This window comes from Choloepus didactylus, chromosome 7 (assembly GCF_015220235.1).
Source record: "Choloepus didactylus isolate mChoDid1 chromosome 7, mChoDid1.pri, whole genome shotgun sequence".
NCBI lineage: Eukaryota > Metazoa > Chordata > Mammalia > Pilosa > Megalonychidae > Choloepus > Choloepus didactylus.
This window is the reverse complement of record NC_051313.1, coordinates 93,488,975-93,501,618: the sequence shown is the minus strand read 5'-3', so window position 1 is coordinate 93,501,618 and position 12,644 is coordinate 93,488,975. Positions and strand designations below refer to the sequence as shown.

Below are 12,644 nucleotides of genomic sequence, written 5' to 3'. Positions count from 1 at the left end.
TGGGAGCAAAGCATGTAAGTAATTTAGGTAACATTAAACAAGACACCAGATCTGACTCATTCAGAATAGCTTTTTCTAGTTAATAGTAAAACTGACTATATTGGTAATGATAATAGTTCTAAAGTATTGAAGGATTACTTTGTGCCAGACACTATACCAAGTGTTGTATGAAAATGATCTGGATTTAATCCTCCCAACAACCCCATGTAATCATTGTAACTCCTTCATTTTTTATGTACAAGGGAACTGAGCTACAAAGAGATTAAGTAACCTACCGAGAGTCACATAGATAGCATGTAGTAGAGACAAGATTTAATTTTGGGTCTGTCTGACTCCAAAGACCTTGTCTTAACCTTAACCATTATAATTTACTGCCTCCCTGGCCCTTTGGGGCCTCCAAGTCTCCTTTGGTCTTTGTATGGTTAGAATATGTGTGATGTTTCAGTTACTTGTAAGAGTTAAACTATAGTTAAAGTTAAGAGTTAAAAGAAGTATTTGGGGATGCACCAAGTGTCCATCAATAAATTAATGTACAAAATATGGTATATACAATGAAATGTATTTCAGCCATAAAAAGGAATGAGGTTCTAATACGTGCTATAACATGGATGAACCTTGAAGACATCATGTTGAGTGAAATAAGCCAGACACAAAAGGACAAACATTGTATGGTTTCACTTATATCAAATACCTGGAATAAGCAAATTTATAGAGTCAGAAGGTAGATTACAGGTTACTGGGGCTGAGCGTTGGTGGGGTGGCAGCAGGGAAGGGGAGTTAATACTTAATCTGAACAGGGTTTCTGTTTGGGGTAATGGAAAAGTTTTGGTAATGGATGGTGATGATGGTAGCACAAAATTGTGAGTGTAATTAATATCACTGAATTGTACACATGAAGGTGGCTAAAATTGGAAATTTTTTGTTACCACAATAAAAATTAAAAGACTACAATGAAGTATTTGAAATCTGTGTGTGACTGATTACAAAATTACTTTCATAGATAGTGAATGAGTAGTTTAGTAAGTAAGCATTTCGAAAGGGGGACAACATATATTAAATGTTTATAGGATACTTCTGGTTATTAAAATTGTAAGTAAAAATTTAATGTAGAGAAGTAGCAGATGAAGAGATAACCAACAGGTCAAAAATTGTAGGACAGTCAGCAAGAATGTGCACTGAGGAAAGGCCATCTGATGATTTCATGCCCTTTTCTAGTTCCGGGTTTATGTTTATGTTATATATAAACTGACACTGTTCTGTGAGTTCCTATTAGTATTTATGGTAACTAAGTTTCCTGAGATCCCCCACTCTATTATATTTGTTAAGCTGAATTCTGGGCATTGGTGAGTAATAGAATAATGAGGTCCCTGTTTGGTTTAGCAGACTTTCTGGTGTGTTTTTTCAAATATGCAAATTAGAATTCCAAATTTGGGGGAATAGGAATCAGCTGTCAGTTAAAAGGGATTGAAAATGTCTTCATTTTTAACCATTCTCACTTTATTATCTTTTACTTTACTTGTTTCAAATCTAGCTGAGGTTGACCATTGTGCCAGTTTAAATATATTATGTCCCCCAGAAAAGCCATATTCTTTAATGTTATCTTGTGGGGCAGATTTATTAGTCTTTTGAGTAGGGTGGAACCTTTGAGTGTTTCCATGGAAATGTGACTGACCCAACTGTGGGTGATAATTTTGATTAGATTATTTACATGGAGGTATGGCCCTGCTCATTCAGGGTGGGTCTTGATTAGATCACTGGAGTATTTAAGAGAGAAGCTAAGAGCTGACACAGATTCGAGATGCTTGCTGACGCGTAGAGATGCTTGGAGATGCAGACGGAAGGATGTTTGGAGATGCTAAGCTAAAAGATGAAATACTCAGAGTTTGCCTTGGAGAAGCTAAGAGAGGACCCCCAGATGCTTAGAGAGAAACGTCCTGGGAGAAAAAAGCAAGGACGCAGCGTTGCTGAGAGAGAGGAGCTAAAAAGATGCCCACAGATATTTTTGGAGAAAGCCATTTTGAAACACAACCTGGGAGCAAAGGGCCAGCAGACGTCAGCCACATGCCTTCCCAGCTGACAGAGGTGTTGCGGACGTCATCGGCCATTCTTCAGTGAAGCTATCCTCTTGCTGATACCTTAGTATGGACATTTTTATGGCCTTAGAACTGTAAATTTGTAACCTCATAAATCCCCTTTATCAATGCCAATCCATTTCTGGTATTTTGCGTAATGGCAGCATTAGCAAACCAGAACAACCATGATGAATGGCATTTCCTTTGAGGATAGGAATAATGTTGAATGTCTTGGACACTTTATTCTAAAGAAAACTGTACTGCTTTTCTAGGCAATCAGATTTTTACAGTAAGGTCTTTTAGTAGATTTAGGCATAAATACTTTTTATAATGTAATAGGATAAGGTCACTAAACCCTGGGTGGGACTGGGATAGAAGGTAAAGCTATGAGAGAGGCTATGAAAGAGGGGTTGGGACAGGATAAATGTATGTCTGCTTTATAATTTTTCTTGAGTTCAATTGATAACTTAGTGCTGCTGGAAACAATTTGATGATGTCTTTGGCGGAAAAGTGGATTGGTGTGTGTATTAGTTAGAGTTCTCTAGGGAAACAGAATCAATGAGAGGTGTCTCTATCAGATTTGTAAAAGTCACTCACGCAACTGTGGGTATGCACGAGTCCAAATTCTGTAGAGCGGTCAGCAAACTGTCAACTCCAAGGAAGATGTCTCATGAACTCCTCAGGAAACGAACCAGCAACTTCGACGAACTCCTCAGGAATCGCTTCACTGGGCAGCCGAAGAAAAAGTGAAGGTCCTCTAACTGTCTTACTTATAAGTCTTCAGCTGATTAATTGGATTAAATCCAGCCAATTGCTTTCTCTCATTGTGGAAGACACACCCTTTGGTGAGTCATCAGTCACAGCTACAGTCAATTGGCTGATGATTTAATAAACCAGCCTGTTGGTTTATTAACCAGCCACAAACATCCTCACAGCAATTGTTAGGCCAGTGTTTGCTTGACCAGACAGCTGGTACTATCACCTGGCCAAGTTGACACATGAACCTAACCATCACAGTGTGTCACCAGTGCCACAGCTGGGATGCCAGGATTAAAAACAGCCACTCACCAACCCCAACCTCTGATCAGTGTTGACTTTCTGGGTTTTCCCCTCGCCCATGGAGGTGGGATAGGGGAACAAAAAGGGAAGAAGTGTGCTCCACTTATTTCTCCCTGGCTCTTTCTGTATTAATATTGAGAGATTTTTCCTTTAAGTTGTGTATATGGAGACTGTGGTGATTTGGAAAGATGTACTCCAGAAAAGCATGTTCTTAAACTTAATACATTCCTGTGGGTGTGAATCCACCTTTTGATGGGATTACTTCAGTTAAGCTGTGGCCCACCTCAATCAGGATGGGTCTTAGTCCTATTAATAGAGTCCTTTATAAGAGAATGAAGTTCAAATAGAGAGAGAAAAAAAAAGGCACAGAGGGAGAAGCCAGAAGCTGAACATCAACAGAACCCATAACAGAAGGAGATGCTGCCATGTACCTTGCTATGTGACAAGCTAAGGAACAGGATTGCCAGCAGGCAGCCCCAGAACACCACAGTCTTTGGAAAGAAAGCATCACCTTGATGATGTCTAGATTTAGGCTTTCTCTTTGCCTCAGAATTGTGGGCAAATAAATCCCCATTGTTTTAAGCCAACCCATTGCATGGTATTTGCTAGAGCAGCCAAGGAAACTAAAACAAGAGACCTAGAAAGTATTTTCTAGAAAGTATCTCCCAATAAATACACCTTCTGTATGGTATTTCAAGAATTTATTCCAAAAATTAGAGAAGATAGTTTATGTAATAAATATGTGGATAGTTTGAAAGCTTAGTGAAGTCCAAATTACAGGCAGATACATATATATATATATATATATATATATATATATATATATATATATACACACACACACACATAGGCAGTAAATAAGTTTGAAAGAAGAGAAAGCTGAAAGGTATTATTTTTATCTTTTCTTCCTTTAATGAGGGTAGTTTCCCATTGTTTTAACAGAATACCTGACCAAAAAGTGTTTTCTCTATTTTCTGATGAACATACCCAATTCCTGTATCTAATTAAATTCAATTCATACCTAAAAGTTTGCACAAAGAGATTGATTTTAGTTAATGTTTTTGACTGAAAAAAAAAAAAAAAACAAGTTGTTTATGAAAGGTGTTTGCTGGAAATTTTAACATTCTTGTCTTTGCCATTGAAATTTTATGATGATTTGAAAGTTTTTCTTCTTTCTTGAACATTTTCTTTTCATAATATGCTATCCCCACCCCCACCCCCACCCCACCCCCAGGTTTAACCTTGTGGACAGATAGGTATTTATGAAATCATAAGGTAATAATCGTTCAAAATCGCAACAGTCTTTTAAAATGTAAATTGACAAGCTGATTCTAGAATTTATATGGGAAATGCAAAGACAAATAGCCAAAAAGATCTTGGAAAAAAACAAAGCAGAAGGGCTTAAATTATCTGACTTTGAGATTTACTATGAAACACTGCAATCAAGACAGTGTGGCATTAGAGAGGATAGATATGTAGATAAATGCAGTGATACATAGTTCAAAAATAGACCCACACATATATCAAATTCAAAAAGAATGCCAAAGAAATCTAAGGAGGGAAATGGTGTTGGAAAAACTGAATATTCATATGGGGGATTAAAAAAAAACCTTCAATCCTATCTCACACCACAAACAAAAATTAATGTGATGAATCCTGGACCTTGCCTTAAAAGCTAAAACATTAAGGCTTCTAAAGGACAACATTAGAGAATAACTTTGCAACCTGTCTTAGAGAGGACACAGAGAACACTACCATGAAAAATTGATAAATTGGGCTTCATCAAAACCAACAGCATCTGTTCATCAGGAGATATCAGTAAGAAAATAGTTATTTTAATCCTGATAAATTAAATTAAAAGTTCTCAAAGTAGATTTATTCATTTATTTTTTTGACCAGCCACTTATTTGTCATTTATTCAAGTAAAGGTTATTGAGCACATCCTGCTAGTAGACACTATGTTTAAACTTAGCAGGCATACTAAGATGAATCCACACCAAATCCCTGCTCTTAGAGAATTCATAATTCAGAAGAGGAGACAAACACATTCTATTTCAACAGGAGAAATACAGTACGTACAAGCCACTGCTGTGTGTTCTCCTGAGGAAGTAATTTCCTCTGCCTGGGGAGCCTGGGAAAGTTCTACAGAGGAAATGACATTTCAACCAGGTTTGTATGAATAGTTTCTCAGAGCTGTGGGTGGGATTTGGAAGAAGGGAAGATATTTCAAACAGATGACTAGTAATTTAATTAAATAGTTCAATGAGTCTTTCATCCTCCCAAAGCCTCAGGTAAAGATTCTGTTAATATCTATTGATGATAGAAGCCTTTACCAATAGCATCGTCGGTGTTGAATTTGGACACCAACATATCTTTTTCTTTCTCACCAATAGCAGCTAACATTTATCGAGAGGAAAGGATGACAGGCACTCTGCTTAATGTTTGAATTTAATTTGAACCTCAAAGCAGTTTAACAATGTGTTAAATAATATTAATGTTCCTATAGATTAGGAAGATTGAGGATTGAAGTCACTCCCTTTTCTGTCCCCAGTCTCTCTGCCTCCAAAGCCTGGGATCTGACAGTATTGAATATTGCCTCTCCAACAGCCCTGCTGTCTGTGTATTGCTGTTGGTATGAGCCTAGAGAAGGGGAGCAAAAGTCAACTTTGCCAGACTGAGATTCCATGGGGTCACTTAAAATAGGAAGGATTTAGCTATGTTCCATAATATGGTCTATCTACCTTTTGTATTCCTAAGTTTCAGTTGATTGTCAATGTTCCTCATTATTTATAAACTCAAAATAAGTTTTTATTTTTATATCTACATAATAATACTCTGTAGTATTGTGCTTAGTAATTTCATTTGTGAAAATTTGCTGAATAATCATTCTCTAAGCTTTTCGGAGTATCCATTTTATAAGTTAAATTTAAAGAATCACAGAAGAAGTAAAACTGTACCTTCTTTATAACCGTTTAACTCTAGATTAGATTCAGAACTTTGAAGATTTTGCCCTTTGAAAATGACTTGTTGCTTGGGCTCTCTGGATTCTCCCTATTTAATAGGTGTTGCTCGAAGTCTTATGAGTATCTGACGTGCTCCACAGACCACTCATATTGTCTGGTAATTCTGCTTTTGAAAGACTTGAGAGATCATTGAGTGGTAAAAGCAGGAGAAGTCTAAAATTGTGCTCCAAGATAAACATGGCGAAGCTTTTGTTTTGAACAAAAGTGTACATTTTAGAGTAGAAAATAAATTTTGATTAATTATCATTTGCCGTGGCCTAAAATTCATTTTAGAAATTTAGTGGTTTGAGGCCTACACTTTTTGTCTTCATTTGACATGAGATGTCCACCTTAATCCCCAGACCCATCCTAGGAAAAGTTGGGTTTTTGTGTAAGACTCTATGAGCATTAAATTTTTCCTTTTGTCACATATTTGGTGCAGGGACTGCTTTTGGTTGATCAATGGGATATCGGCTACTATGCCAAATGGGTGTCATCTAATAGTGGAATTAGAAAATTACCGACTATCAGATACTGGAAAATATATAATGAAAGCAGAATAATGGATAAGTCCCCTTCCAAATGTTCCAGTAAACCTAGGAGTCCTTCCACATTCAATTAGTTCATTTTTACATGCATGGTAGTACTGAGCTGAGTATAAAGATCAGATAGATCTTGCCTCAAGAGCTTATAGTTCCTGGAGGAGAGAGAAAGTATGCGAATAGGTGATTAATAGAAAATACATTGATAATGTGCCATAAGAGAATACAGATAAACTCTGTAAGAATCAAATATGCAGTGAAGATATCCCTTTTAGAGAGTTATAGGTATAGGTAAAAGGTTGTTAAAGTCTGGAGGAAGAAGAGATTACTTCTGACTGGGTTCCAAGATGAAATGGCATTTGAAATAGGGTCTAAAAAGAAATAACTTACATCTTACAAAGATTTAATTGGAACCTGTGACTTTAAAATATCTCATTGAAAAAAAGGCAGGATTGTGTGAAGAACATGGACTTCAGAATCAAATTGATCTGCCCATGATTTCTAGCTCTGCCACTTAATAAGCTGTATGACTTAAGTCTCATTGTTTCATTTTGAATCTGTTTTCTCATTTGTAACATCATAGGAGAGTTGTTAGGATTTAAATGATTAAATGGGGTTACATATTTAAAATCATTTAGTAAAGTACCTGCACCTAATTGTCTTTCAATAAATGTTAGTTCCTTTTCCTCTCTATATCCCACCCATTTAAAAATCCCTTCCATCCCATTAGTTTGTCTCATACACATGGAGTCAGGGATTCCAGATAGGAGGCAGTTGCAGTAGTTCATCAATCATTTACTAATCATTAGCTCTGTATAGTGGAAGTGCAAAGCAAGGGTTTAATTATATTAGGAGGCATTTCATGAGTAGAATGAAGTAGGATAACTAGAGCAAGGAAGGTAGAGAAGAGGCTAAAGTGATTTACATCTAGTATAGTCTCTTGAATCAAACTAAGAAGTGGGTAGATTTCTTCTCAGGAAAGGATTGTCTTCATCTTTAAACATATAACATTAGCTATCTTCTACCTGAGAAATGTGTTTGATGTAAGTTTTGAACCTTTAAAAAAATATTTGCATTATACAAGACCTTAATGATATATATGCAATGAATGCATACCTGCCTGTGCATGCTGAATTTATTTGAGAAAATACCACTTTGCACTGTTGATTCTAACTGGCATTGCTGCCATCAGTATACAATATTGGCTAACCTTGTATCTTTTCCTTTTTTCCCCCAATCAGTTTGATAAAGGCTACTCTTACAACATTCGTCATAGCTACGGGAAGGAAGGCAAGAGGACAGACTATACTCCTTTCAGTTGCCTCAAGATTATTCTGACCAATCCACCAAGCCAAGGGGATTATCATGGTAATTTCTTCTACTGGATATGTTTGTGAACTACAGAAACCAAGAGCTCTGTAGGAAACCGAAACAATGTAATGGTTTTTTGCATTACTGACAAGAACTAGTTTGTAGTTTATGTCAGTCATCAGTGTCAAGCTAGAGCTCTATTGCACTTCCAGTGATTTGCCTTATTACTGAACCAAGTCAGGCAAAAGAAATTCATTAAGCTGCACTTTAGTATGTGCTGGAGTAGGCTTTTCAGTTCTCAGATTTTCCCTTTACCTATCTTAGAAGACTGATACAAAAGTTTTTCATGGCTTTTTGAAATTGACAAACTGTACTTTTGGAATAGTCAATATTAATTTTCAAAAGACAACTGAAGAAAATATGTCTTTTTTTCAGTATTATCATCTGATTAACAATCAAGGACTAACTGAGGAATTTAATAAGTTGTGGTATCAAACTCAGGCTATAAATTTGCCTGAGTTATAGGTTAAAAAAAAAAAAGAAACTACATGAGACTGTCTTCTGTAAACTTCTGAGTTCAAAAACTTTTCTAGAAATGTTCTCTAAGCATACCTTGAAAAGCTCCTCATTTGTCTGGTACTGTCAGAGTATTCTTTAATAGTCCATGTTAGTGAATTTTCCAGATTACTAAAGCTTACTATGTATGTGTCTTTTTTTTTTTTACCATCTTGGAAGAAACTCTTTTTAAAAAAACATACATACTTCCAGATGTTAAATATCAGAAACAGAATTTTTAGAAACATTTGCTGCATATCCAGATCATTCAAAATGCCTTTTGCATTCATTTTTCTAAATTTAGTTTTATTGAGATATATTCACATACCATACAGTCATCTGTGGTGTACACTCAACTGTTCACAGTACCATCATATAGTTGTGCATATATCACCCCAATCTATTTTTTGAACATTTTCCTTATACCAGAAAGAATAAAAGTAAGAATAAAAAATAAAAGCAAAGGAGAACACTCAAATCATACCCCCCATCCCACCCTATTTTTCATTTAGTTTTTGTCCCTGTTTTTCTACTCATCCATCCATACACTAGATAAAGGGAGTGTGATCCACAGGACTTTCAGAATCACACTGTCACCCCTTGTAAGCTACATTGTTACACAATTGTCTTCAAGAGTCAAGGCTACTGGGTTGCAGTTTGATAGTTTCAGGTATTTACTTCTAGCTATTTCAATATATTAAAACCTTAAAAGGGTTATCTATGTAGTGCATAAGAATGCCCACCAGACTGACCTCTCAACTCCATTTGAAATCTCTCAGCCATGCAAACTTTTGGCATCTTCCTTTTGGTCAAGAAGATGTTCTCAATCCCATGATGCTGGGTCCAGATTCATCCTCGGGAGTCATATCCTTTATGCATTCATTTTTAATTGATGGAGAGATGGCCAGTACTGTGTATATGAGTGGTCTTATCACTGGTGCCAGGGACTTTTTAGAAATGCAGTTTCTAGGGCCCCATCCTTAAAATCATAGGGAACTGACCTGAGAATCTACTTTATTTGCAAGCTCCTTGGGTGATTTTTATGTCTTCTAGAGTCTGAGAACTATTGACCCAGGTACCTCCCTTGAGGATACTGCTTTGGCTTTCCTTAGCAGTCACATCAGGCAGTTGACTCACATTGAGCTTGTAGCAAGATATTCCTAGAGATTCTTCTGTTATGAATTTTCAGGTTTTAGCATTCTTCTCATGTTTAGTTAATTTATATTAGCTTAAATGCAGTACTTTATATTTCTTACTTCTGTTAAATTGTCCATTCTCTTTGTTTTATTTTGTTTTTAATTTAAACTCTGTAGGTCAAGAAATAGCATACTTAGCAAACACTTGATGAACTCATTAACAGGAGAGATTGAGTTATCTGTTTTAGTTTTGTGTTATTTGCAAAACTGTTTAGTTCCCTAATTTGACATTATTGCATTAACCACCACTGCTTGGAAACAATTGTTCAACACCATTTATGAATCTATGTAGGTTTCATGTATTCCAACCTACATCATCTTTTTCACAAACATTTGTTGAGAAGCTTTGTCAAACACTTAGTTGAAATCACTATTAGTTATATATATGCATTTGTGTCATCTTGTTAGTTCAAATCTTTCCAATTTGAAGATCATTCTCTTTGATGTAGAAGATAGAAACAAAGTAAAATTGATGGGTTCTATTTTCTGTCAACTGTTAATACCAGCTGCTCTAAGCAGTAGTCTCTTCCTTCTACTTTCATATTGTATGCATAGATTTAAAAGAACTTTTAGTGCTCCTGGCACATTGGCAATCTTCAGTTTCCCCTTTTCTTTCTGCTTTCTGACTTTTCATACAGGTCTAGAAAGAAATGTAATTTGGTTATTCAATTTAGTCCATCTTTTATTATGTCCTTTAAAATTCTAAGCTTATTCAAGAATTCCTTGTGCAGTCTCATTTCTTTCTCATTGGGATCCTTTGCAATTTCTTTCTTTTTTTGCTAAAGTAAATAGCATTTTCATTATGGAAAAAAAAACAACTGTGTTTTCAAAAAAAAAAAATTAGGAAGGGTAGCTTTGTTTTACATTCTTTAATGTTTTTTTAAATTTAATTTTATTGAAATTGTTCACATACCACACAATTATCCAAAGATCCAGAGTGCCCAATCAATTGCTGTTTGTACCATCATAGAGCTGTGCACCTATCACCACAATTTTTTTTTTTCAATTTTTTGAACATTTTCGTTACTCCAGAAAAGAAATAAAGACAAAAAAAGAAAACTTGGATCCACCCATACCCCTAAACATCCCGCTCCATTATTGACTCATAGTATTGGTATAGTACATTTGCTACTGTTGATGAAAGAATGTTAAAATACTGCTAATTGTAGTACATAGTTTGCAATAGGTATATTTTTTCCCTATATACCCCTCTATTATTAATTTCTAGTTATAATGTCATACATTTGTTCTAGTTCATGAAAGAGATTCTAATATTTGTACAGTTAATCACGGACATTGTCCACCACAAGATTCACTGTTTTATACATTCCCATATTTTAACCTCCAACTATTCTTCTGGTGACATACGTGACTCTAAGCTTCCCCTTTCCACCGTGTTCACACATTATCCAGCATGGTTAGTTATTCTCACAATAACGTGCTACCATCACCTCTGTCCATTTCCAAACACTTAAGTTCAACCAGTTTAAACATTCTGCTCATAATAAGCAACCACTCCCCATTCTTCAGCCTTGTTCTATATCCTGATAACCTGTATTTCAGGTCTATGAGTTTACATATTATAATTAGTTCATATCAGTGAGACCACACAATATTTGTACTTTTGTGCCTGACTTATTTCACTCAATATAATGCCCTCAAGGTTTCTTCATCAACCCATTTTTTTAAAAGATGGTTTTGTTCACCCACCATACTTTCCATCCTAAGTAAACAATCATTGGTTCCCTGTATAGTCACATATTTATGTATTCACCACCATCACCACTAATCTATATAAGGATATCTCCATTTCTTCCACAAAGAGAGACAAAAGAAAAAGGAAAAAAAAAAAATGACTGCCAAAAAGCAACAAAAGGAAAGACAGAATTAAACTAAAGTAGAATAAAAGAGTCAGCATCACCAATACCAAGAGTCCCATACCCCTCCATTATGCCCCGCACTTATAGGCATTTAGCTTTTGTTACATTAAAGGAAGCATAATACAATGTTTCTGCTAACGATAGTCTCTAATTTGCATTGAATGTATTTTTCCCCAATACCACCCTATTTCTAACACCTTGCAATGTTGACATTCATTTGTTCTCCCTCATGTAAAAACATATTTGTACATTTTATCACAGTTGTTGAACACTCTAGGTTTCAATGAGTTATACAGCCCCAGTCTTTATCTTTCCTCTTTCCTTCTGGTGTCCCACATACTACTAACCTTCCTCTTTCAACCATACTCACAGTCATCTTTGTTCAGTGTACTTACGTTGCTGTGCTACCATCACCCAAAATTGTGTACTAAACCTCTCGCTCCTGTCTTTTCCTGTCTGTCTGTAGTGCTCCCTATAGTATTTCCTGTAGAGCAGGTATCTTGTTCACATACTGTCATTGTCTGTTTGTCAGAGAATATTTTGAACTCTCCCTCATATTTGAAGGAAAGTTTTGCCGGATATAGGATTCTTGATTGGTGGTTTCTCTCTTTCAGTGTCTTAAAAACTTCCTTCTTGCCTCCATGGTTTCTACTGAGAAATCTGCACATAGTCTTATCATGCTTCCTTTGTATGTTATGGATTGCTTTTCTCTTGCTGCCTTCAGCATTCTTTCTTTGTCTTTGACATTTGATAATCTGATTAGTAAGTGTCTTGGCGTAAGTCTATTCTGTTGAGGGTATGCTGCACTTCTTGGATCTGTAATTTTATGTCTTTCATAAGATATGGGAAATTTTTTCATTGATTATTTCCTCTGTTATTGCTTCTGCCCCTTTTCCCTTCTATTCTCCTTTTGGGACACCCATGACACGTACATTCATGCACTTCATGTTGTCATTCAATTCTCTGAGATGTTGATCATATTTTTCCATTCTTTTCCCTATCTGTTCTTTTGTGTGTAGGATTTCAG

General features: G+C 35.8%; 1 protein-coding gene across 6 annotated transcripts in view; it reads left to right on the top strand.

Moving 5' to 3' along the window:
- PRIM2 (DNA primase subunit 2) overlaps positions 1-12,644 on the top strand; it is an 804,531-nt gene that overhangs the window by 295,194 nt on the left and 496,693 nt on the right. For all 6 annotated transcript variants that reach the window (XR_005217813.1, XM_037842555.1, XM_037842554.1 and 3 more), the window contains exon 11: positions 7,917-8,043. Coding sequence is in view for 5 of the 6 variants with exons in the window: in XM_037842555.1 (XP_037698483.1) it covers positions 7,917-8,043 (127 nt within the window). In the remaining variant the exon portion in view is untranslated. The remainder of the gene's footprint in view (positions 1-7,916; positions 8,044-12,644) is intronic.